Genomic DNA, 26,081 nt, shown 5'->3' with positions numbered 1-26,081 from the left:
GCCGAGCCGACCGACCTCCTCCTCCTTCCTGGCCAGCCTGGATTGCAGACCCTCCGACCGTTCGCGCTCGGCATTGACCGTCCGCTCGGCCTCGGCCAACTTCTCTTTCAGCTCTACGACCCGTGCCCGAAACCTCTCCAGTTTCGCCTCGGCATCGACGGCGGCCTTAGCAGCTTCGAACTGCCTCATGGCGAGCTGCAAGAGAAACAAATTCATCATTAGTCCGAACCGAGCGAATAGACGAAATCCGAAGTAAAAGAGACTTACCAACATGGCCTGGCGGGATGCGATCAGAGCCTGGTGGCTGAAGCCCGGCTCGCCATGATCGGCCCACAGCCCCTCCTGCACCCTCGCGGTCATCACGCGCTTGAGGCCCATGACGAACGGCTCGAGGCCGGGGTCTACCTCCACCGCCTTCAGGGGCGCCGAACCGGATGCTCCGGCACCAGAACCGCCGGGCTCGGCCCGAGCCCTCTTCTCCACCGGGGCCTCAGCCTGGGGAGCCTTCCTCTTCTCTGCTTGCCGAACCGGTCTCGGCGCAGGAGATCTAGGCTGGGCTGCCGCTGGGGCAGGAGCCTGTACCGGCTCGGCAGGGGGCCGCCCCGCTGCTTTCTTCTGGACGCTCCGGGCCGCCCTCCTCCTAAGGCGAGTCTCCAATTCGGTGGGCGCCATTCCCCTCTCGGCTCGTGGATTCCACCTGGGCACAAACCAGGAGATCCCGCTCGATCGGATCTGAGTCTCCCCGAGCAGAAACTTGGTTGACAAATACTCTGCTGGTGAGTCCCTGATCGTGGCGATCTGATCCTTAAGCTCGCCTCGGAGCTTGAACTTGCCCCAGCTAACTGCAAAGACGAAGCCAAAAAGAGTTAGACAAAGAAAAAATGTAATTATTAACAAGACGTAAACGAATTGTCCTCGGATCGGCCCCAAATTCCCAGTACCCACCTGGAATTCTAAAAGCTCTGGGGACCCGAGCCGAGGTGGTTCTGTTCGGATCGGCGAACTCCCAATCCCCAGAAACAAAGAAGTATCTTTTCTTCCATGTCTTCTGGGAGGAGGGATTCCCACCGAAAAGTGGCCCCGAGTACGCCTGGAGGTTGTAGAATCCAAGCTCGCTCTGCTTCGACCTCAACGCGTAATTGCAGAACAGGATATCTTTATCCGGCTCGCATTTGTGCACCTTGTACCACAAAATGTGCATGGACAGGATGATCCTGTACACGTTGGGATTCAACTGATGTGGCGCCGCGCCGATCATGGCCAACCAGTCCTGCAGGAATGGATGCAGGGGAAGCCGAACCCCGTTCTCAAACATTTCCGGGTACATGGTCACCCATCCCTTAGGAGGTCGGCTCGGCTTCTCCCCTTCCATCGGCAGTCTCATCCGCACGGCCTCGGGAACGGAGTACCGAGCCCTCAGATCCTCGAGATGAAACTCGGTCATCTCGTTTTGGATCTGATCGGCCTTCCACGCCAACTCCTCGTAAAAGTCCGGGTCGATCGGACTCCCTGTCACTTGCCGCGCCGAGGTCGACGCGTCGTGACCCCTGTCCCTTTCACTTGGGCCCGAGGTTAACCTGCTCGGGACAGTCACGATCGGCTCGACGTCAAGGGGCTCCTCGTCGTCGCCCTCGGCCGCCTCTTGTTCCCGGTCGGAACTCGGCGCTTCGAGGTTTTCCCGATCCTCTCGGGCTCGGCGCTCCTCGCCTGGGTTGCGATGCAATGCCGAGATGACCTCGTCCAACTCTTCGGACAACCCATCCCAACTTGCCTGGCCCGCGGGAGGACTTCGGCTCTGATCGGCATCACTGTCTCCATCAAACGCCTCCCCAGAGCCGAGCCGATCACTCGAATCGGATTCAGACATTGCTAAAACACCTTTTTTCCGTTTTTCTCTCACTTTTTGGATTGAAAAGTGTCTTTTTCAAGAACACTAAGAACAAACCCAGAAAAACCCGAAAAACACAAAAAACTCAAAAGTGGACAGAATCACTTACTGGTTTTGTCCGGCCAAATCCCTCCGCCCCAAACACCCTCGGAATCACCTCGCCTATCGCCGTACCCGGTCGATGTTGGGATCGGACTACCACTCCAACGACGGTGAGAGAGAAGATTTCACGGTGAGAGAGAGAGTTTTTGCAGGAGAGAGAGTGAGCTTCAGGAAAATGAAAGGGAAGATAGAGAAATTGCCAATTTATATCCTCATGCAGACCGATCTCAGCCCTTCATTTCTGGCGCTTCAAATGCCAGATCTTGACACCTGTCAAGCATTCAAAAATACCCATAATGAGGTGACCCTTACGTTCCCCCATGCAGAAATCAAACGTCCCTTCACCTGTCCCAGAGATTTTCTGACCAATCACAAGTCGTCATGTGCTCGGATCTTCGGGAACATGGGCTTGTAGGGTTCGGCTCGGACCAAGCGAACACGCCATCTTTGGGATTACACTTCAACTTCCAATCCACCACTGCCCGCTCGGATCGGAAGCTGGGGGACTCCTGTTTGTGGGAAAACCCACATCGACCCGAACAGCCAATCACAGCTCGACACGTGGCTGGTCAAACATCCACCTCGGAGTTGATTCCCAGTGGTCAAACTTTGACTTCCACGTCATCACTGATCAACACTTCCTCTACCAGCTCAGACCGGATCTCCACACCGCCCCTCCTTGTTCGGTCCGAGCCGAACCGATGATCTTCCATGGAGTCCAGTGTCCATCTTCCCACGATCATCCCGGCTCGGCTCGGCTCGGCACAAGAGATGGCTTCCTTCCGAGTTCTGGCGTCGACTAGTTAGGGCTCGGAAAGACTCCAATCTATGGACCGGCTCGGCCTGGATTCCCATGCCCGATCCGACCACACATGGACTTCGTGTCTTCACATGAAAACATGTGTTCGTATCGGCTCGGCTCGGCTCTCCGCCGCCATTCCCAGGAAGATCACGCTAGGACGAACCGCCACACTTGAATGCACCTGACACAATCCTCTGACAGATAGAATATCAGGCTTGCATTCATGACTGCTGGGCAGTTTACCTGGACCTTCCAACCTTGCATTTAATGGAGCATTCAATGCAGCATTGAATGCTGAGGAAGCAAGCAGCTGAGCATGCAACTAGGTCTAACCAGGTGCGTGGGTCTCTGGCAACCATTCATTCACAGGCAGGTAACTTAATCATTAAGTCTTCCTTTGCCTATATAAGACACCACATATGCATAAAATGAGGCACCTAGCAATCCACGAATATACACGCAAAAACACTTGCATTCCCTTCTACAAAAAAAGCCTACCCAACTTGCTGAGAATAACCCAGAACATTTGCCTTGTTCTTCCCATTCTCCCAAGTTCTTCCTTTGTTCTTCCTCACCCACCATCAAACACCATCACTGATTTCATCATCGGAGTGTGTTTGGCTGGTACCACACCGGTCCATCTCCTTTGATCTTGTTTTTGTCTACAGGAAGATCTCAACCAGCATCCACTTCATCATCCAACAAAGCACCTGATCAGCCAGGTCAACTTATCTAAGTTGTTGCATCTACCTTACGAGAATTTGCATCAACAGGATACTAGCAGCTTCTACAGGTCTGCATCGCAAGCCATCAGATTGAATCAACATAGAAAGCTATTATACAACAGAACAGATGCCAACTCCTGAAGACATCTTCAGGTATATGATAAAAAGCCTGACTTAATATTGTGCTATATATGCTTATTATAACTTCTTCAGCTCTTGACTGTCTCTAATATATTGAGCATTTAGAAACGTGACAAGCTAGCTGACAATCACCAATACAGCACCAAACTTGAAAATCATATCTAATTTCATTTGAAGAAAATGTGATATATGACTGAAAATGACAAACCCAAAAAAGCAAACAGATATTCTTAGAGTTGAGAAAGTAGGGTCAGCATAATTGGGCGTGGCCTGCACTTTGCTAGTAAAGGTTGCGCTTTTGGCATGGTGAGCCCATTCCCTTCACTCATGTCCACCGTCTCCTCACCACTTCTCTCCCACTCAAAACACTGAATCAGTGACCCCAAGGCCAGCCCAACCATCCTTATTGCTAACCCTTCCCCAGGGCACCCCCTCCTCCCTGCACCAAATGGCAGCCACTTGAAACCATCTCTTTCCCCTTGTAGATTTTGGAACCTCTCTGGCTGAAACTGTTCAGGCTGTGCCAACAAGTTAGGATCATTTTGTATTGCCCAGATGTTCACCAACAGCATTGTGCCACGTGGAACATGGAAACCTCCCACGGTGCAGTCCTCCGATGACTCGTGGGGGCCCAGCAGTGGGCCTGCTGGGTACATTCGGAGGGTCTCATTTATGATGCCATGGAGATAGGGAAGCTTGGCGAGGTCTGATTCCTCAATTAGCTTGCTTTGCCCAATGTGGATGTCAATTTCAGTTTGGGCTTTTGCAAGGGCTTCTGGGTTGTTGAGCAAAAGTGATAGAGCCCATTCCATCGTTCCAGCTGAGGTGTCTGTCCCTGCTGATAACATCACCTGTGTGCAATTGTACAAGTAGCCTTGAACAAACCGGTTTGTTTCATATTGTGAAGTGTAAATTTGCAGATGTTTAACTAGTTTGCTAGAGCAGTCTGATTTGGGGTTGGGCACAATTAGAAACAAAGGAAACCGAGGGCCTAAGACACCATTTTAATTCATCCAGTTAGGTTGAAAATTGTTTTTTTCTCTAAACCAACTAAAGAAATAGTAATCATTAAGCAGAAAATTATTGCAGTTGTTCTTGGTTGAGAGGCTTACATGCATCATGCCTCCTATGATCTCATCAGTATAATATTCAGGTTCAGTTTCTTGCAGCGCTAAAAGGACGTCCACCATGGTCTTGCTCCCCTGTTCAGAAGGAGAATCACTCTGCATTTTTCTACGTTTCTCAATCAAATCTTGCATGAATTTATTTCTCTTCCTTTGCAATATCATCAATCTCTTCTCAAGCCCACTTATTCCCACTTACTTTAAAATTGGTATGAAATCACCAATATTAGTAGCTCCACTCAGTTGAAAGTTCTCTGTCACAATTTGTTCAAACTGTTTAGCTTCCTCCAATTCTGCCATATTTTCTCATTAATATCGTTTTTCAGCAATCATCCTCATCATAACATTAATAGTTAGTTCAAAAAACGTCGACTTCATGTCTAAATTTTGAAATTCACCACCATTAGAACCTCGAAAAAGCCGGCAAATCAAGGACCTGACTTCATCTACACGTATGTCATAAGACATCTGAAGGAGGTTGGATGACAGTAATTCAATGGAAGCTATTCGTCTCAAGTTGAGCCAGTGGGAGCCATAAGAGGCCCAGGTAAGGGTGGTATAGTTATAACCGAGGTGCTTGCCGGCAAGCAGTTGGGGCGGTTTGCGAAAGCGATGTCATTCTTGGTGAAGCATTCTTCAGCTGCTGAAGGGGAGGATACCAGAATGACAGGGCGGGAGCCAAATTGGATGTATACCATTGGACCATATTTGTTGGATAGTTTGCCAAGTGTTCTGTAAAGGGGTTTCTTGAAGAGGTAGAGATGGCCTATGATGGGCAGGGAGAGAGCAGGGCTTGGTGGGAGCCTTTTGTTAATTTTCTGCAAATGATTCTTGAGGAAACGAAAGATAATGAAGAGCAAAATGTAGTGGAAGATTGAAGTTTCCATGGCTATGTTCAGGTCTGCAACGCTCCTGTATTTTATATATAAGCTCAAAAGGTCAACCTTTCATTGTTGGGTTGTTTCATTTGTTAATGAAAATTACTAGTATAAAAGGAAAATGGACAAAGTAGTGATGCTATCTAACAAGACAGACTCTTGAGTAATTCGAAAATGTAGCCCATCCAAATCGTTAGACAAACACTAAACTCCAACAACTAAACTTTGAGACAATATTAAACAGGTAAGCCTATTCAAATGAACTGCAGCTAGCAGGTTCCTATTTGAAAAACCAATCGAGAAGTGAGAACTATGCGTTGGTAACAGGTACTCCTGAAAAATTAGGAACAAAAGGTTTGGAATACAAAACAGTATGTATACCTGACTACATATATGGGAACTTGAAACCCTTCTTATTTTCTTTCTGAATTTTAAAGGGTTTTGAGTTGCCATATCAATCTCAATGAACCTTCCATTTTCCTTCATGCCTTCTCTTTTATTGAGTCTCTTGCGCCTGCTGTTTTTAGAAGCTTCTTAATTGTAAATGGAATTTGTTTTGCTTCAGTCTCTGTTTTCTACTTTAAACATCGTTTGTTTTCTACTTTTCTCTGCATGTCATACACAGATTTTTATGCTGATTGATAAGTGCAATAAAGCCCTCTTTCGCATGCATAATGTCTGCTATTCATTGAGGTTTTAGGACATGGAGTCATTCCCACTAAACCTGGAGTGGGGACTGTTGAAATTTGTTTAATTTTTCATTGGTATTTCATTCAATCAGGACTTGAGAGGGGAGTATTGGCTTATGGGATGCTCGCTCTACAGGTCCGGGGATCACAATCTGCATGGCAAGCCATCAGGTCACAAAGCAACATTGAAAGCTACAGTAATTACAAGATGCCAACATACGTAGACATCATCGCAAGGTATATGCTAAAAAGCCTGATATAATATTATGCTATGTCTCTAGTATATGTATCATTTAACGTGACAACGTGACAATCACCAATACAGAACCAAACTTGAAAATCATATCTAATACCATTTCAAGAACATGGATATGAATGACATGAAATAACAAAACCCAAAAACCAAACAGATATACTTATAATTGAGAAAGTAGGGTGAGCATTATTGGGCGTGGCCTGCACTTTGCTAGTAAAGGTTGAGCTTTAGGTGTGCTGAGCCCAGTCCCTTCACTCATGTCCACCATCTCCACACTAGTTCTCTCCCACTCAAAACACTGAATCAGTGATCCTAAGGCAAGCCCAACCATCCGAATTGCTAAGCGTTCTCCAGGACACCCCCTCCTCCCTGCCCCAAATGGCAAGAACATGAAACCATCTCTTTCCCCTTGTGGATTTTGGAACCTCTGTGGCTTAAATTGTTCAGGCTGTGCCCACAAGTTAGGATCATTTTGTATGGCCCATATGTTCACCAACAGCATTGTTCCACGTGGAACATGGAAACCTCCCACGGTACAGTCCTCTGATGACTGGTGGGGTACCAGAAATGGGCCTGCTGGGTGCATTCGGAGGGTCTCATTTATGATGCCACTGAGATAGGGAAGCTTGGCAAGGTCTGATTCCTCAATTAGCCTGCTTTGCCCAATGTGGGTATCAATTTCAGTCTGGGCTTTAGCAAGGGATTCTGGGTTGTTGAGCAAAAGTGATAGTGCCCATTCCATGGTTCCAGCTGAGGTGTCTGTCCCTGCTGATAACATCACCTGTTTCATATTGTGAATTGTGAATGTGCATATATGTAACTGGTTTGCTAGAAGTCTCTAATTTGGAGTTGGGCACAGTTAGAAACAAAGGACACACGGCCTAAAAACCATTTTAATTGTTTCAGTTAGGTTGAACATTGTTTTCTCCTTAACCAATTGAAAATAGAATAATCTTTAGGCAGAAAAATTATTTGCATTTGTTCTTGGATTTCACAGATTATGGTTGAGAGAGCTTACTTGCATCATGCCTCTTATGATCTCATCAGTATAATACTCAGGTTCAGTTTCTTGCAAGGATAACAGCACGTCCACCATGGTCTTGTTGCTCCTCAGTTCAGAAGCAGAACCACTCTGCAATTTTCTATGTTCTTCAATCAAATCTTGCATGAAATGATCCCTCTTCCTCTGCAATATCACCAACCTCTTCTCAAGCCCATTTACACCCACATATTTCAAAACTGGTACGAAATCACCAATATTAGTAGCCCCACTCAACTGAACACTCTCTCTCACAATTTCTTTGAACTGATTAGCTTCCTCCAACTCTTCCACTTGTTCCCCCCAGTACCGTTTTCCAGCAATCATCCTCATCATAACATTAAGAGTTAGCTCAAAAAGCGTTGACTTCATGTCTAAACTCCGGAATTCACCACCACTAGAACCTCGAAAAATCCGGCAAATCAACGACCTAACTTCATCTATACGTATGTCATAAAACATCTGAAGGCGGTTGGATGACAGTAATTCAATGGAAGCTATGCGTCTCAAGTTGCTCCAGTGGGAGCCATAAGGGGCCCAGGCAAGGCTGGTATAGTTATATCCAAGGTGTTTTCCGGCAAGCAGCGTGGGACGATTGGCAAAAGCGACATCGTTCTTGGTGAAGCATTCCTTAGCTGCGGAAGGGGAGGATACATGAAGGACCGGGCGGGAGCCAAATTGGATGTATACAATTGGACCGTGTTTGTTAGATAGTTTGGCAAGTGTTTTGTGGAGGGGTTTCTTGAAGAGGTAGAGATGGCCTATGATGGGCAGGCAGAGCGCAGGGCTTGGTGGGAGTCTTTTGTTAACTCTCTGCAAATGGTTCTTTAGGAATCGAATGATGATGAAGAGCAAAATGTAGTAGAAGATTGAAGTTTCCATGGATATGTTCATCTCTGCAACGCTCAAGCTGATGGATAAAGTCAAATAGTCTGGTTCTTTGCGTTGCGTTGTTGGGTTATTTTATAGGTCTGTTGATGTTGATTTACTACCAAATTTTAATAGTTTTTTGTTTAGATATCAAAATTTAATAATATTTTAAATTAAATATTAATTAAAAAGTCAACCATAATAATATAATAAAGAATACTATAATTTACAAATATTATAACAAATGCCATTATAATAAAAAAAAGGATTAATTTCAGTTCAGTATCTCAAGTTTGCTTCAAATTTCAATTTAGTACCTCATGTTTAAAATCTTGCAATGTCATACCTCATCTTTCCAATTTGTTGCAATGTCATACCTGTGTCAGTATGATTGTTAAGAGATATATTAAAAGCTGATGTGGCACTTACATGACATTCCCACAATGATGACTAGATGCCACGTGATTTGATAACAGGCTATGTCATGCCACGTGGCATAAAAATAATTAAAAATCTAGAAACATGGCACATCATACCACATAATTATTTTTAAATTTTTAGATTTTAAATTATTTTTTATACCACTTGGCATGATGTGTCATGTTGTCAGACCACGTGACATCTAGTCAGCATTGTGGGAGTGCCACGTAAGTGTCACATCATCATTTAACAGATCTCTTAACAGTCATATTGACGGAGGTATGACATTGCAACAAATTGGAAAGATGAGATATGACATTGCAAGATTTTAAACATGAGGTACTAAATTGAAATTTGAAGCAAACTTGAGGTACTGAACTGAAATTAACCCTAAAAAAATATGGTCAATTACAAATAAATCAATAAAAAAGATATTAGATTTGTGTTTGACTGCTACACAGCAAAATGATTTAGGGTTTAGCTCCCGGGTTTTTGGCAGAGCTCAAGAACCCTAATTTTAAACTCTAAACCTCCTTTATATACCATGCACTCTATTTTTATACCCTATGTCATATTTTTATACCATAAACTAAATTAAGGGCAACGTTGTAATTTTATGCTTACAAGTATAATTATATTACATTAGCCAACTTTCAAGACAATATAAAAGCTTCAAGGACAAAAATGTCAAATAGAAAGGCCCAAAATAAAGGGCCAACATGTTTCTGACCAATCTAAAAAACTACATTTAAATTTGGTAGTCTAATTGAAATATTATATAATTTTTATGCTATTCTAAAAAATTAAATTATTATAATTTGATATTTAATCTTAATTTTTTATAGTGCCTAATTTTAAACCCCCTAACTACATACAAAATTTGCCTAAACCCCCACCCATTTAAAAACTCTTTTAAAACCCCCTAATACTTACAATTTCCTTTTTAACCCCTACAACATAATGCCAAATTGACCTTACCCATCTGACACACGCGCGGGCCTAACTGATGCAACCCACCCACCCACTATTTTAATTCAGTAAAAAGTAAATATTTGGCTTCAAAGGGGATTCGAACCCAAGACACAAAGGTTTCAAGAGATTACCCAAACACCTTACTACCTGGACCGAAGACATTGATGTGCCAAGATAGGTATTTAATGATATTTATACACATTTTAAAAGATAAGAAATCTTTCTTATTTCTATTTTAATTTTAAAAAATTGTGTGATTATTTTTTTATTGCTAATTTAGTGTAATTTTTTTTGTTTCAAATATAGTTTAATTAATTTTTTATTGAAAATTTAATGTAACTATTTTTTATTGCAAATTAGTGTAATTAATTTTTTATTGAAAATTAGTGTAACTATTTTTTGCTTGTGCTTGACTTGGGTTTGAGTCACCTTAATTGTGTGCAAATTATTATAATTTTTTTTCACATATAAAGGCATGTTATATAGTAGTGTGATCAATTCAGTTTCAGTGTGATCGATTCCGTTTCAGTGTGAGATTCAGTTTCAGTGTGATCGATTCAGTTTTAGTGTCATTAATTCAATCTCAGTGTGACCGATTCAGTTTCAGTGTGATCGATTCAGTTTCAGTATCATCAATTCAATCTCAATGTGACCGATTCAGTTTCAGTGTTAGCGATTCAGTTTCAGTGTGATCAATTCAGTTTCAGTGTGAGATTCAGTTTCAGTGTGAACGATTCAGTCTCAGTATGATCGATTCAGTTTCAGTGTGATTGTTTCAATCTCAATGTGATCGATTTCGTTTCAGTGTCATCAATTCAATGTTAGTGTGGTCGATTCAGTTTCAGTGTGATTGATTCAATCTCAGTGTGATCGATTTTATTTCAGTGTGAGATTCAGTTTCAATGTGATCGATTCAATTTCAGTGTCATCAATTCAATCTCAGTGTGACCGATTCGGTTTCAGTGTGATTGATTCAGTTTCAGTGTCATCAATTCAATCTCAATGTGATTGATTCAGTTTCAGTGTAATCGATTCAGTTTCAGTGTGATCGATTCAGTTTCAGTGTGATTGATTCAATCTCAGTGTGATCGATTCAATCTCAATGTTATCGATTCCGTTTTAGTGTGATTAATTCAATGTCAGTGTGGTCGATTCAGTTTCAGTATAATTGATTTAATCTCAGTGTGATCGATTTCGTTTCAGTGTGAGATTCAGTTTCAATGTGATTGATTCAGTTTCATTGTGATCAATCCATTTCATTATTATTGATTCTGATATGTGTGAAATTGAAATTTGGGAAAGTGAAAATGTTGAAATTTTAAAAATCGTAATTGTTTTGTAACAAGCTTGTATATTGTATGTTCGGCCTTTTCGTTTTGTTTCTTTTCTTTTCTTTTTTCTGAATTTTAGTTTTAGATTTTATTGGGCTTATGGGATTTAATTGCATGTTATTGTTTAGTAATTGTGTACAATATCTATTATAAATAGATGATAGTATATAGACTTTTTTTATTGTAATTATTTAATATTTGTTAAACTCTATATATTAAACTAATCCATTTAGTTTTACAACTTGTTGTGTAGATGGGTTGGTTGGGAGTTGTATGTTTATTCCACTTGTCTTGTGTTCGATTCTCTATGGCTGCTTTATTTTTCTTTAGTTAATTTTTACTGTAATGTAGGCTATGTAGCATGTGGGCCAGGATAGAGAAGTAACGCATGGGACAGTGAGCAGCGCGTGGACCAAGGCACGCTGGAGGTTTTGAAATAACTCTACTACTAATTGGGGGTTATTAATTATTTACTAAATTTTTTATTATTTTATTACTCGATAAAATTTTTTTTTTTTTTTTTTTTTGTGAATTAGTGAAATCAATATCTTACCAAAGACATGTGTAAGAGTCAAAAGTAGTGATGCAAACCACTTGAATGATTTAATATGAAACCCATCCAAGTCACATACATTATTTATATACACACATAATCCACTTCTAGAGCTAACGTTGTCACATGGCTCAGTTCCATTATCACCAATCGATTGGCCAGACCAAATTTTGAAAATTGTTCCAACTACCCGATCCGGTCATGCTTATCGCTTAAGTGAATCGGAGTGAATCAACATATATAGAAAGCCTCAAAGCTATGGTAAATAAAAGAAGTCAACAAGGAAGACATCATCAGCTAAATGCTAAAAAGCATAATATAATAGTATTATACTATTATGTTATGAATACTGCTACACATATCAAATTATGCTCACAAAATAACGACGATATTTCATATATTTACATTCAAACACGCTTTAGACTTCATACCTGCTTTCGCCAATGTGGGTATCAATTTCAATCTGGGCTTTTTCAAGGGCTTCTGGGTTGTTGAACAATAGTGTTAGAGCCCATTCCATGGTTCCAGCTGTGGTGTCTGACCCTGCTGATGACATCACCTGTGTGCAATTGTGCAAACAGCAGCCTTAAACCAACAAGTCTGTTTCATATTGGTGAAGTGTGAATTTGCATATTTGTAACCTTTAAGCAGAATTAAGCCATTAAAAAAACCCAAAATCTTGGATTACACAGATTTAGGTTGAGAGGCTTACATGCATCATGCCCCTTATGATCTCATCAGTATAATATTCAGGTTGAGTTCCTTGCAGTGATAACAAGACATCTATCATGGTCTTGCTGCTCTGTTCCGAAGTAGAGCAATCACTCTGCATTTTTCTATGTTCTTCAATCAAATCCTGCATGAATTTATTCCTCTTCTCCTGCAATATAATTATATAACCAACCTCTTCTCAAGCCCATTTTCTCCCCCCACATATTTCAAAACTGGTAGGAAATCAGCAATATTAGAAGCCCCAATTGGATGATACATTTGGACCGTATTGGTTGGATAGTTTAGCGAGTGCTCTGTAGATGGGTTTCTTGAAGAGGTAGAGATGACCTATGATAGGCAGATTAAAAGCAGGGCTTGGTGGGAGTCTTTTTTTGTTAGTTTTCTGCAAATGGTTTTTGAGGAAAAGAAAGACAATGAAGAGCAAAATGTAGTAGTAGATTGAAGTTTCCATGACATATGTTGTAATGTTCATGTGATCTACAATGCTCAAGCTGGCTGATAAGCTTCATAATATAACATCAAATACTCTGGCATGTAGTCCTTTTCATTGTTGGGTTCTTTTATTAGTTTAGTCAACTAGTGTCTACTGAAAATCGATAATATATGAAGGAAATGTGCAAAAGGTCAAAAGTAGTGATGGCATTAGCATCTTGACTTTTCACTGGAACGCATTCAATATACAGTATAACTAAATCTTTGAGTGTTCAATTTTAAATTCTGAACTTTAACACGGCAAATCTACACCTAATTAACAGTTTAAATGATAAATTTAAAAAAATTTAAAAATTAATAGAACTCCTTTGTCAATAAATTTGGGTGGCAGAATTTCATAACAAATTATAATAGGTCAATCGATCAGCAAAGCATTCATTTGCATTTGAAAGAATTTGACAACTTATATAGGACTTCAAGTATAATCAACTTAAGGTTTCGGTTAAATAGATAAATCCTCACTACCACGATTGAAAGAAGTGATCAAGAAACTAAATATTGTTTTTTTAGAAATATATAATTATTTAATCTCTCAATATAAGTGAGAAATTAAGGGTGCTGCTATTTGCACACCCCAAAATTTCTTTTTGCACACCATTTTCCTACTTTTTCTCATTTCACACCCTCACACCCTTCCCATAATTAAATTTTCTCATACACACACCCCTCCCAATTACCATAATATCCTCATTTTATCCAACACACCCCATCAACTCAGAAAAAAAAAAAAAAAAAAACACACCCCTTCCCTCCTCACCGGACCACCTCTCTCCCTCCCCCTCCCCCTCCCCCTCCCTCTCTCTCTTCCCCAGCCCACCCCAACCCAGCCTCAACCACCCCAGCCCCGTCACAGCCCACCCCAGCCCCGACCCACCCACCCAGCCTCTCACCCGACCACCTCATTCCCTCCCGCACCCTCCCCGCACCACCCTCCTCTCTCTCTCTCCTCCCCCGCAGCACCACCTCCTCTCTCTCTTCTCCCACGCGCAGCTGCGCATCCGCTCGACACTGGTCTGTCGAAAATGTCACACTCGTTCGGCAGTCATCCGCCGAACGATGTGAGTGTTGTTCGGCAGGTACCCACCGAACATCAAGGACCCGTTCGGCAAGTACTCGCCGAACCAGCTACTCGGAGAGAGAGAGAGAGAGAGAGAGAGAGAGAGAGAGAGAGAAAAGGGCACGCCGGGAGAGAGAGCTTCGACGGTGGCTGGAAGGCGCTGCGCGCGGTGGTGCTGCAAGCAAAGGGGCGGGGCTGGGGTGGGGTGGGCTGGGGCGGGGCTGGGGTGGTCGGGGCTGGGTTGGGCTGTGACGGGGAGAGATGGTAGAGAGAGGGAAGGAGAGATAGAGGGGATGGGGTTTTGGGTAATTTTGTTTTAGATGTTTTTTGTCATTTCACAAATTAAAATTTTGGGGTGTGCAAATAGCAGCCCTCGAAGTTAATTATTGCATAGCCTTGAATTTGTACACCCTATAATAAATCCAAATGAATTGCAGCTTGCATGTTCCAACGGTCCAACCTATACCCCAAAATAACTAACACCTAACATTCAAAAAAAACTTGCCATTCAAATTTTGCGCCAACCACAATAAAAACGGTTAGTTGAGTTGAGTTGAGCTGATGGAAAAACCCTACCAAACTCCCAAACCAAAAGCTACTAGTCTTCCACTCTTCTTCAACCTTCAGTAGACCAATTAGCTCTTCTAACAACTCTCCACTCTCTCTACCTCTCTGTGTGTCATCACCATCCTTCTGCCGGAGCCATGTACCGGCCGACGTGGGTCCACCCGACTCTTCCGACCGGCCCTCAGCGGTGGCAAGAGACTTGGGCTCGCCTGCTAACTCCTCTGACCCTTTGGATATGTGGCATGTATATAAATTTTTCTTTTTTTTTTTGCCAATTTTCTCTTCCACTGACCCTTCCATCTGAAACAAAGCATTTTGCTTTTTGTTTTTGCAGTCTCGGTGAGCCTCCGATATGGGTATTATGGGGACCATCGAATGGAGCTTGGCCCGAGCTCCTCGCGCTTGATGAAGGCAAGTTCTGTTTTTGTGCAACAAATCGAAGTGAGAGATGTTGATAGGAAAGGAGTTTCTCTCTATGCTTTCTCTGAAGAGCCAGAGTTGAACCACCAAACCAATTGGAGTGTGTCCAACTACTTGATTATTGGGTCTTATAGTCGCAAGGTAGCAAATGAAAATTTTGTTTTTTATTTTTGTGTTTGTAGTTTAATCTTCAGTTCCCACATTTCACATTCCTCCAAATTATTGATTTAGATCTCTAGAGAGGTTGAAATTTTCTTTTCAGGGATTTTCATTCTGGTTAAACAAGGGTTCAAGGATAAACATGAAATTGGAAGCTCATGCTACTATCTTAAATCAACTTGAAGTTGTTATGCTTAAAGGTAATTTTCAATTTGCAATTTGTTCCTCTTTTTTTTTCTTTGTGGCTGCATCTTATAACAAAAGTATGCATGTTTTGACAGGGGAACAAAAACTTGAAATACTGCAGCCAAAAGAAACAAGTACTCTGACTGGCCTTGCCTTTAATGAACCCATAATCGGTAACCAATTCTACTTTTTCAAAACTTTTGCAATATAATTAGATTATATTGGTGCACAAATTTTCCAGGGGCCTGAAAACACTTGGATCACAAAATATATGTGCAAATGCTCATATGCATGTTTGTTCAGGTAAAGAAGTTGGATACAATATTGAGGAAGATGACAGGTACTACCTTGAAATCATAAACACAAATCCTAGAAGCATAATTATAACAATGAATGTAAACATTTCGTCGAAGATGTATGATATTACCAAAGCTAAGGCCATCTGCTCAACAGAAAAGGGTTCATGCCGGCTCAGACTTGTATTCCCCAATACTCATTATGTCATACTAACCACGCCTAACAATGTAAGGCCTGATTCCATACAACTGTCTCACCTGGTTACTAATTCGGGCCAATATAACCAACAAAGTCATTGCAGGGGGATCTTGGTGAGTGGTACGTTGAGCTTTCTTTTGTGGCTCGCGTGATAACCTACATTGCAATTTTAGGTACAGACATCAGAAACAAACATAATTTTTGTTGATCTTCCCGCACTCTTTCAATAATCTTGTAATTTCATCATTGGTATCATTAATTTATGTCCAACTTTCTGCAGGGTTTATTGTGGTGATTATATTTCTAATATTGAAATACCTTGGCGCCTGTGATAGTGAGAATATTACTGTAGTAGAAAGAGCAGTGGAAGAAGTTAATGAGACTTACCCTATAGTGCCACAGAAGACAATACAATCCACATATGGGACGAATGAAGAAGATGAAGATTCGGGGAATTCTAGTAGCTCCTCAGAGGAGTTATATGATGAAAAATTGTGTGTAATTTGTTATGATGAGCAGCGCAACAGCTTCTTCGTTCCTTGTGGTCACTGTGCAACCTGTTATGACTGTGCTCAGAGGTATGTATACAAAGAGTTTCACATTCTCTTTTCCACATGTAAATTTTCTTAGAGATTTTAACTAAAATGAATCTTGCAGGATCATGGATGGGGAGAATAAGGTGTGCCCAATATGTAGAAGGCTCATTCACAAAGTAAGAAAATTGTTTCACTCTTAAAGCTAGGGTGTAGATAGTGAATTTATGTGATTATTATAGTTGAGAGGAAAGCTCTTTGTCTGTGGAAAGAGAAGAATTGTATCCGTAGAGAATGAGTGCCCTGAAACTCTTTGTACCCAAATCCACTTCCTAATTGCTCAATTTTCCACATGAATTCGTCTTTCCCAGACCAAGCTGCACAGAAGTGAGTGATACTGGTTTGGTTTATTTATCTGCAAACACTTGAGTGTGGAGAGAAGCTCTGTTTACAGAACTCTAATGCTTGAGAAAGACATCAATGAAAATTTCAGATGGTCCTGTTTTGTGCTTTTGTTAGATTCTTGTTCATTGAGAGAACAGGGATTGCCTCAAGTCTTTGGAAATTTCAATCACTTGCAAAAATTTGTATATACTTTATTCTGTCTTTCTTGATAAGCATAAAGAAAGAGCCTACAGAAGGGTGGGCTATTCAACAGTAATTCTATTGAAAATTCAGTTACAAATTCAGTTGAACATGCTTGATATCTGATTGGACAACATCAAATGATAACAATCCAATCAGTCTCACCTGGGTTAGCAGACCCTAAGTTTATTATACTTGAAGTCCTTAAGGTGATAAATTGTGAGATTGTGCTCAGCTGCTGTTACTTGGGATTTTCAGCATCTCCATATATATATCTGATCTGGATGGGCTACATATAGGAATCTCAAGCGGCTGTCTTTCTAGATACCATCACTATTTTTGTACATTTCCCATGTATATTATAAGCTTTCATTAACTAATAAAATAACCCAACTACCAGACTATGTGATCTTACATTATGAAGTACATCAGTTTTGCAGACATGAACATAACCATGGAAAGTTCAATCTACTACTACATTTTGCTCTTCATTTTCTTTCTTTTCCTCAAATACCATTTGCAGAAAATTAACAAAAGACTCCTACCAAGCCCTGCTCTTAATCTGCCTATCATAGGCCATCTCTACCTCTTCAACAAACCCCTCCACAGAACACTCGCCAAACTATCCAACAAATAGGGTCCAATTGTATACATCCAATTTGGCTCCCGCCCTGTCAATCTTGTATCCTCTCCCTCTGTAGCCGAAGAATGCTTCACCAAGAACGACGTCGCTTTTGCCAACCGTCCCGGGCTGCTTGCTGGAAAACACCTCGGATACAACTATAGCACCCTTGTCTGGGCCTCTTATGGCTCCCACTGGTGCAGCTTGAGACGCATAGCTTCCATTGAATTATTGCCATCCAACCGCCTTCACATGTTTTATGGCATACGTATAGATGAAGTCAGGTCATTGATTCGCTGGCTTTTTCAAAGGTTCTAATTGTTGGTGTGAGTCAACACGTGTGATTATTGTGTAATTATTAGAATTAATTAGGTGATTTATTAATTCCTGTATTTTAGTTATAGGCCCATGTATATAAACCACTTTTAGTGGTCTTATTCATTAATCAGAAAATATATTGAAAACCCTAAACCTAAGCCTCCTCTGAACATGGTATCAGAGCATGGTTCTCTATCCTACTGGTTTTTTTAAAGAGTTTTTCCAAAAAAAAATTCTACTGTTCATTGGTCTTCTCTGACAAAATTCTACTGTAGTTCTTTGTAGAGTTGAAAAATTCTACTGTTCCTTGGCAAGCTCCTCTGCTATCTGACTTCAGCAGCGACGCCACCGGACGCCTGCCACCGTCGCTCGCGGGCCGGACCCCTGCCACCGTCGCGTGCGGCTCACTCTCTGCTGCTGCTCCTTGTCGGTCCCGCGTCCACCATCTCTGTCTCCCTCGTGCGCCTCCGCCCCTGCCTGCGCGCCTCTGTCACACGCAGACCAGCTGTGACGTCTACCTGCGCGCCCCTGTCACAAGCCGATCCACAGAGACGTCAGCCTGCGCGCCTCCGCCACACATCAGCAGCCTTCGCCTGGCGATCACGGTGGGACCCGAACCCATAATCTCCCGCTCCGCCTGCTCCGTCGCTCGGGTCAACCACCAGCGAGTCGCTCCGCCTCTGCCTGCGCTCCGCCGACCAACCTTGCCCCCTCCCGCCGTCGACCAACCTTGCGACGCCGACCTGGCCTGTTGCTTGTAGTGGCGGCGCTGTTTTGTTTTTTTGTTTTTTGTTGATTTTCTGTGTTGCTTTGTACTGTAGCAGTGCAGTGGACTGTTCCTCTTTGTGATTTTTTGGCTGTTTGCTCCACGTGCCATCATGTCTCAAACACAAACACCTCCCTCTAGTCCTGGAGGCTCGAACGGAAATAAGAACAAAGATGTGGTTAACTCCAAACTGCCGTTGCCTGCTCTTCCTCCGTTAAGCTCTCAGGATGTGTCATCACTTGTCTCACCCGAGAAACTTGATGGCTCGAATTATATTGATTGGGCTCTCATTGTGCAAAATAAAATTAGAGGTCGAAAACGGTGGGGTTTTATCACAGGAACACGAGCAGCTCCAGAAGATGTGAATTCGGATGAGTTTGAAACATGGGAGGATGAGAATTGCATGGTCAAGTCTTGGCTTCTTGATGCTATGACCAAAGAAGTCCGTTCTCTCTTTATTCGACTACCGACGGCGAAGGACATCTGGGACGCGGCCAAACAGACTTATACAGTGAGCCAAGATGCTTCCAAAGCCTATCAACTCCATTGTGAGGTAATCTCTGTACGTCAAAATGGTGGATCTATTATTTCCTATTTTGGCAAGCTACAAAAACTTTGGCAGGATATTGATGCAATTGAACCTTGCATTATGGATTATGCGAGTGATGTTGAAAAATATACCACTATGATTAACTCTCAGAGATTATACATGTTTCTAGCTGGTTTGGATTCTCATCTAGATGGAGTTCGGGGTCGTATTCTTGCCATGTCTCCTCTGCCTAAATTACAGGCGGCTTATGCAATTGTGTGCTCCGAGGCTAATCGGCAAGAAGCTATGATGGGGGGTACTGATGGAGCGGTCGCTATGGCGGCCCGAAAATTCTCCAATAAAGATGCTAAGAAACCTGACCGGAAGTGCACTCACTGTGGGGGTACAACTCATATGGTCGAAAAATGCTTTAAGCTTCATGGCTATCCAGAGTGGCATCCGAAGGGAATGAAAGCTTCTTCTTCTTCTAATCCGAAGGTTGATAACTCAAGCTCCAGGGTGAACTCTGTTAGTTCCTCCAGCTTTGTTGCCAAGTCAGGTATCTCTAACTCTGTTTTGAGTACTTCTGCTTGTACTAGTAATGGTGCATGGATAATTGATACAGGTGCTACGGATCATATGACTTCTGATCGTTATGTTTTTAGTCATTTTTCATCTGTCTGTCCTAAACCAGTTATTGTTAATGCTAATGGGGTGTCATCTCCTGTTCTAGGGGGCGGCACGGTCTCCTTCTCCTCTGTTTTATCCTTGCATAATGTGCTGTTTGTTCCTTCCCTAAATTGTAATCTTATTTCTGTTAGTCAACTAACCAAAACTCATAATTGTGTGGCCACATTCTTTCCTACTCATTGTGTTTTCCAGGACATTCATACCAAGGAGAAGATTGGCAGTGGTAGAAAGAGTGGTGGTTTGTACTATCTGGATAGTGGGGTTTCCGCTTCAGACAGTAGTGGCATTGTGCGTTTAGTTCGTGATGGTTCCTCAGAAAATAAGAAGAAGATCTGGTTGTGGCATCGCCGACTTGGTCATCCTTCCTTTAGTTATCTTCGACGTTTATTTCCCTCGTTATTTCTTGGTGTAAACATTTCCGATTTTAATTGTGAAGTTTGTGTGTTGGCCAAAAGCCATCGTTCCGTGTTTCCTTCTTGTGATAAACGTATGGATGTTCCTTTTGCTTTGGTACACTCGGATGTTTGGGGTCCTGCCCCATGTGTTACACATAAAGGAATGAGATGGTTTGTGACTTTTATTGATGATTGTACTCGAATGACTTGGGTTTATCTTCTGAAACATAAAAGTGATGTGTGTGCTGTTTTTCGCCTTTTTCATAAAATGGTTCTCACCCAGTTTGCCTGTCCTATTAAAGTTTTGCGCTCTGATAATGGCGGTGAGTTCGTTAATACTGAGTTGACTCAGTATTTTGCTTCTACGGGGATTCTTCATCAGACTTCTTGTGCTCATTCTCCACAACAGAATGGGGTTGCTGAACGCAAAAATCGGCATTTATTGGAAGTCACTCGGTCCCTTCTTCTGGGTGGTCACGTGCCATCTTTACTCTGGGGTGATGCTTTGAGTTCGGCTGTCTATCTGATTAATCGGACCCCGTCTAGTGTTCTTGACTTTCGACGACCGTTGGATGTTCTCTCGGATTTTGTCTCTTTACCAGGTATCCTTCATTTGGAACCCAGGGTTTTTGGGTGTGTTGCTTTTGTCCATTTACATTCTCATCAGCGATCTAAGCTCGCATCTCGGGCCTTGGAGTGTGTATTTGTTGGTTATGGTCCATCCCAGAAGGGGTATCGGTGCTATCATCCCTCTACTCAGCGCTTCTATGTCTCTATGGATGTCACTTTTCATGAACATCAACCTTTTTATTCTCCACGTCCACTGGATTCTACCCTTCAGGGGGAGGTTTCTAGTGAAGTGCAGAATCGAGATGATGTGTTGTTTTTTGATAAGTTTGGTTATGGGAGTAGTAGTGAGGAAGAGTCAGAACAGACTGCTGATCACCCAGTGTCTGAGGATGAGACTGAGAATGCGGAAATTACTGCGGATGATACTGAGGATGCAGAAATTACTGAAGATGATACTGAGGATATGGTAGGACAAGAACCTACAAATTCTGAGCCTGAGGAGTCACCACTCCATGATAGTACCGCCATCTCTCCTACTCCATTGAATCAATCTTCTTCATCTATTGAGGTAACAAACAATACTCTTGATTCACATTCTGGTTCAGATCTTGTTTCTAATGCTTCTAAATTTACACTCCCTCCTCGGTCTAACCGAGGACAACCACCAGCTAAATATGAGCCAGATCCAAATGCCAAAGTTAGGTACTCAATTAATAACCATGTGTCATCTGTTAGGCTGTCAAAGTCATATGAATCGTATGTTCTGCAATTATCTTCTGTTTCTATTCCTAGTAGATTGCAGGATGCTCTTGCAGATTCTAGATGGACCAAAGCTATGGCTGAAGAAATGGCGGCATTACAGAAGAATTCAACCTGGGAGTTGGTTTCTCTACCTAAGGGGAAGAAGACAGTTGGATGCAGATGGGTGTTTGCAGTCAAACACAAAGCTGATGGATCAGTTGAAAGGTATAAGGCAAGGTTGGTAGCAAAGGGGTATACACAGTCTTATGGCATAGACTACTTGGAGACGTTTGCTCCAGTGGCCAAGTTAAACACAGTACGGGTTCTGTTGTCTTTGGCTGCTAACAAAGATTGGCCACTTCTTCAGTTTGATGTAAAGAATGCTTTTCTCCATGGTGATTTGACTGAAGAAGTATACATGGATCCTCCTCCAGGTATACCAGAGTTTGATAATACAAGATTGGTGTGTAGACTGAAAAAGTCTTTATATGGTCTTAAACAATCTCCGAGAGCCTGGTTTGGGAGATTCACCCGTGCGATGAAGAACTATGGTTATCGGCAGAGTAATTTTGATCATACTTTGTTCCTAAAGAAAAGGGGAAAGAAGATTACTGCTCTTATTATTTACGTTGATGATATGGTTCTGATTGGAGATGATTATGAGGAAATCTCTAATTTGCAGAGGTACTTGTCTCAAGAGTTTGAAATGAAACAGCTGGGGGACTTGAAGTTCTTTCTTGGGATAGAAGTGGCTCGGTCTAAACATGGCATATTCCTATCTCAAAGGAAATATGTTTTAGACTTGTTGTCTGAAACTGGTATGCTTGGGTGTAAGCCAGCTGTCACTCCTATGGAGCAAAATCATAGACTTTTTGAGTGTTTGGGGGCTTTGCCTGCAGATAAGGGGCGATATCAGAGACTTGTTGGAAGATTGATATATTTGTCTCACACTAGACCTGACATTGCTTATGCGGTTAGTGTAGTAAGCCAGTTTATGCATGCCCCGTGCAAACCTCATATGGATGCTGTGGAGCGAATTTTACAGTATCTAAAATCTGCACCTGGTAAAGGATTGTTGTTTGCTAATCATGGTCATGTAAATGTTGAAGGTTTTTCTGATGCAGACTGGGGAGGTTCAGCAGATGATAGAAGGTCTACCTCAGGCTATTTTACCTTTGTAGGAGGAAATTTGGTGACTTGGAGAAGTAAGAAGCAATCAGTTGTATCTAGGTCGAGTGCAGAGGCTGAATACAGAGGTATGGCACTTGGAGTAGTCGAACTTTTGTGGTTGAGACATTTATTGACTGATTTAGGATGTCCACCCACCAAACCTATGGACTTGTTTTGTGATAACAAATCTGCTATTGATATAGCACATAATCTTGTTCAGCATGATAGAACAAAACACATTGAGATTGATCGACACTTCATCAAAGAGAAACTTGAAGCGAAGATTATTAACTTTCCATTTGTGAAGTCCGAAGATCAGCTTGCAGATGTGTTGACCAAGGCTGTGGCAAATCGGGTGTTTTTGGACTCACTAGACAAGTTGGGCATGTGCGATATATATGCACCAACTTGAGGGGGAGTGTTGGTGTGAGTCAACACGTGTGATTATTGTGTAATTATTAGAATTAATTAGGTGATTTATTAATTCCTGTATTTTAGTTATAGGCCCATGTATATAAACCACTTTTAGTGGTCTTATTCATTAATCAGAAAATATATTGAAAACCCTAAACCTAAGCCTCCTCTGAACACTAATGGCGGTGAGTCTCAGATATTGGAAATGAAGTCAACGTTTTTTGAGCTAACTCTTAATGTTATGATGAGGATGATTGCTGGAAAACGATATTATGGGGAAAATGTGGCAGAATTGGAGGAAGCTAAGCGGTTTGAACAAATTGTGGTAGAGACCTTTCAACTGAGTGGGGCTACTAATATTGGTGATTTCATACCAGTTTTGAAGTATGTGGGAGTAAATGGGCTTGAGAAGAGGTTGGTGGTATTGCAGAGGAAGAGGAATAAATTCATTGAAGATTTGGTTGAAGAACATAGAAAAATGCAGAGTGACTCTGTTTCTGAACAGAGGAGCAAGACCATGGTGGATGTCTTGCTTTCCCTGCAAGAAACTGAACCTGAATATTATACCGATGAAATCATAAGAGGCTTGATGCAACTATGCAAGTAAGCTCTCTCACTCTCTCAATATCAAATAAAATTTAAAACTGTTCTAGTTCCAGTATTAAGGTTATACAGAATAATTATTCCTAATTACATATATGATTCACACTTCACAAATAACAATTGTCTTCAGGTGATGTTATCAGCAGGGACAGGTACCTCAGCTGGAACCATGGAATGGGCTCTATCGCTTTTGCTCAACAACCCAGAAGCCCTTCTAAAAGCCCAGACTGAAATTGATACCCACATTGGGCAAAGCAAGCTAATTGAGGAATCAGACCTTGCCAAGCTTCCCTATCTGGCATAGTGGCATCATAAATGAGACCCTTCGAATATACCCAGCAGACCCATTGCTGGTACCCACGAATCATCAGAGGACTGCACCCTAGGAGGCTTCCATGTGCCACGTGGAACAATGCTGTTGGTGAACATGTGGGCCATACAAAATGATCCTAACTTGTGGGCACAGCCTGAACAATATAAGCCAGAGAGGTTCCAAAAAGGGAAAAGAGATGGTTACATGTTGTTGCCATTTGGGGCAGGTAGGAGGGATGTCCTGGGGAAGGGTTGGCAATAAGGATTGTTGGGCTGGCCTTGGGATCACTGATTCAGTGTTTGGAGTGGGAGAGAATTGGTGAGGAGATGGTGGACATGAGTGAAGGGACTTGGCTCACCATGCCTAAAGCTCACCCTTTACTAGCAAAGGGCAGGCCACGCCCAACAATGCTGACCCTTCTTTCTCAACTCTAAGAATACCTGTTGGGCCGTTTGGGTTTGTCATTCCAAGTCATACACATTGTCTTCAAATGATATTAGATGTCAGACCTTATTGAACAAAATAAAGTGAGGCATTTATATTTGTGAGAATCTCATCTCTAGGTCTAGCAGGGATGACAACAATATTTCAAAGCTCAGAGGCAGTAGTGCTTGATCTGCAGGGCCTTTTCTTATTCTTTAAGACCAAAAAAGGAAACAGACATTGAAATCCATTTGGAATGAAAGAACCTAAAAACGCACAGCAGGAGCAAGAGAATCAACAAAAGAGAAGGCATGTGTTGTAGCATATTAACTTTATTAATCCTGTGGTTGTGGTGTGATATTCGACAACCTAGCTTAGGAAAGCAAGATGCAAGATGATCAATATTTTCCCTTGTTTGAATATGAGAGATCAATATGTTAGGGGACTCTAGGTTGTGTAGCTCTTTAATATTCGGGCCAACCATCAATACCATCTTTGACAATGTAACCTAGCTCATATCAGTTACAATGTTTCAAAACAAGTGCAAAAATATATTCATCGGATCCCTGCTTATCTAAAAAAGGAAAATGAAAGATTTGTTGATATGGCACCTCACAATTCACATCACCCTTTTTTATTCAGTAAGAGAATTATTAAGAGTATATTCCATAGTGTAAAGCCCTCGTTATTTATTGTCCATTAATTTTAGATGGAATGTCATAATTTTTCAATGGGAAAAAAAACATTTTTAGTCCATGTGTTTTACTCCGAAAACATATTTGGTTGTAGCTTCAAAATTCCACATTTAGTTGTTGTGTTTTATGTTTTTGCAATATGAGGACAATTTTAACAAACTCAAAATTTAAATTTTTGTTTAAAAATTAAATTGAATGTTACATACATGATTGTTTGTCATTTTTTAGTAAACTTCGCGAGTTTATTAGTTTAAATTTGAGAAAAAAATTTCATTTTGATTATAAAATTTCCTTAAATTACAAACAAATAAACAATATAAAACACAAAAATCAAATGCGGAATTTTGAAATCACAGAGACCAAATTTGTTTTTGGGGTAAAACACATAGACCAAAATTATTTTTGTTCTCTTTTTCAAAAATAAAAAAGGTTTCCATGTACTTATACTTCAGATATATGGTAAGTTGGATAAGATCGTTTGGTGCATAAGATATGATTGGATATGATAAACAGTTAAATTTATGTATATTCAAAGAAGAACATAAATAGTGTCTTATAACTTAGAAAGAAAAATATGGAAAGAAGAGAAATTATTTAATCCACCATTTTTGGGGAAATTGGAAGGAATAAGTCTCCTCTTATGATTAGTACATTTTAATACACCTTATTCATTTAAGTTAAAAAATTTTTCTTTAAATACACATAAATTTAGTCTTTTATCATATTCAATCATATTTTATATACCAAACCAAACGAGGCATAAAACCTCATGAATGTGTAAATTGAACAGTTGAACAGTGCGTGTCAATGTTTTGG

At 41.5% G+C, this 26,081-nt stretch overlaps 2 protein-coding genes and 2 pseudogenes across 4 annotated transcripts; 2 read left to right on the top strand and 2 right to left on the bottom strand.

Moving 5' to 3' along the window:
• Window positions 1-3,888: 3,888 nt before the first annotated feature.
• On the bottom strand, window positions 3,889-6,200 carry LOC147278703 (cytochrome P450 81Q32-like; annotated as a pseudogene).
• Window positions 6,201-6,661: 461 nt separating this feature from the next.
• LOC147278702 (cytochrome P450 81Q32-like) lies at window positions 6,662-12,973 on the bottom strand. Of its 2 annotated transcripts, XM_086251767.1 has the most exons (3): window positions 12,850-12,973; window positions 7,624-8,405; window positions 6,662-7,386 (listed from the first exon to the last, which is right to left on the bottom strand). In XM_086251767.1, the coding sequence occupies exons 1-3, from the start codon at window positions 12,971-12,973 to the stop codon at window positions 6,766-6,768; spliced, it is 1,527 nt and encodes a 508-aa protein (XP_086107893.1). In that variant the 3' UTR covers window positions 6,662-6,765. The 2 variants fall into 2 exon arrangements, with proteins under 2 accessions (XP_086107893.1, XP_086107892.1); XM_086251766.1 differs by lacking the exon at window positions 12,850-12,973 and having other exon boundaries at window positions 7,624-8,547.
• A 1,704-nt stretch (window positions 12,974-14,677) lies between these two features.
• LOC147278701 (E3 ubiquitin-protein ligase APD2-like) lies at window positions 14,678-16,944 on the top strand. 2 transcript variants are annotated; one of them, XM_086251514.1, is made up of 8 exons: window positions 14,678-14,878; window positions 14,973-15,199; window positions 15,321-15,417; window positions 15,499-15,576; window positions 15,707-15,927; window positions 16,002-16,071; window positions 16,179-16,476; window positions 16,556-16,944. In XM_086251514.1, the coding sequence occupies exons 1-8, from the start codon at window positions 14,776-14,778 to the stop codon at window positions 16,632-16,634; spliced, it is 1,173 nt and encodes a 390-aa protein (XP_086107640.1). In that variant the 5' UTR covers window positions 14,678-14,775; the 3' UTR covers window positions 16,635-16,944. The 2 variants fall into 2 exon arrangements, with proteins under 2 accessions (XP_086107640.1, XP_086107641.1); XM_086251515.1 differs by having other exon boundaries at window positions 14,729-14,882.
• A 153-nt stretch (window positions 16,945-17,097) lies between these two features.
• On the top strand, window positions 17,098-25,037 carry LOC147278700 (cytochrome P450 81Q32-like; annotated as a pseudogene).
• The last annotated feature ends 1,044 nt before the right edge of the window (window positions 25,038-26,081 follow it).

Source organism: Dryas octopetala, chromosome 7 (assembly GCF_963921425.1).
Source record: "Dryas octopetala chromosome 7, drDryOcto1.1, whole genome shotgun sequence".
Classification (NCBI taxonomy): domain Eukaryota; kingdom Viridiplantae; phylum Streptophyta; class Magnoliopsida; order Rosales; family Rosaceae; genus Dryas; species Dryas octopetala.
This window is presented reverse-complemented; position numbering and strand designations above follow the sequence as displayed.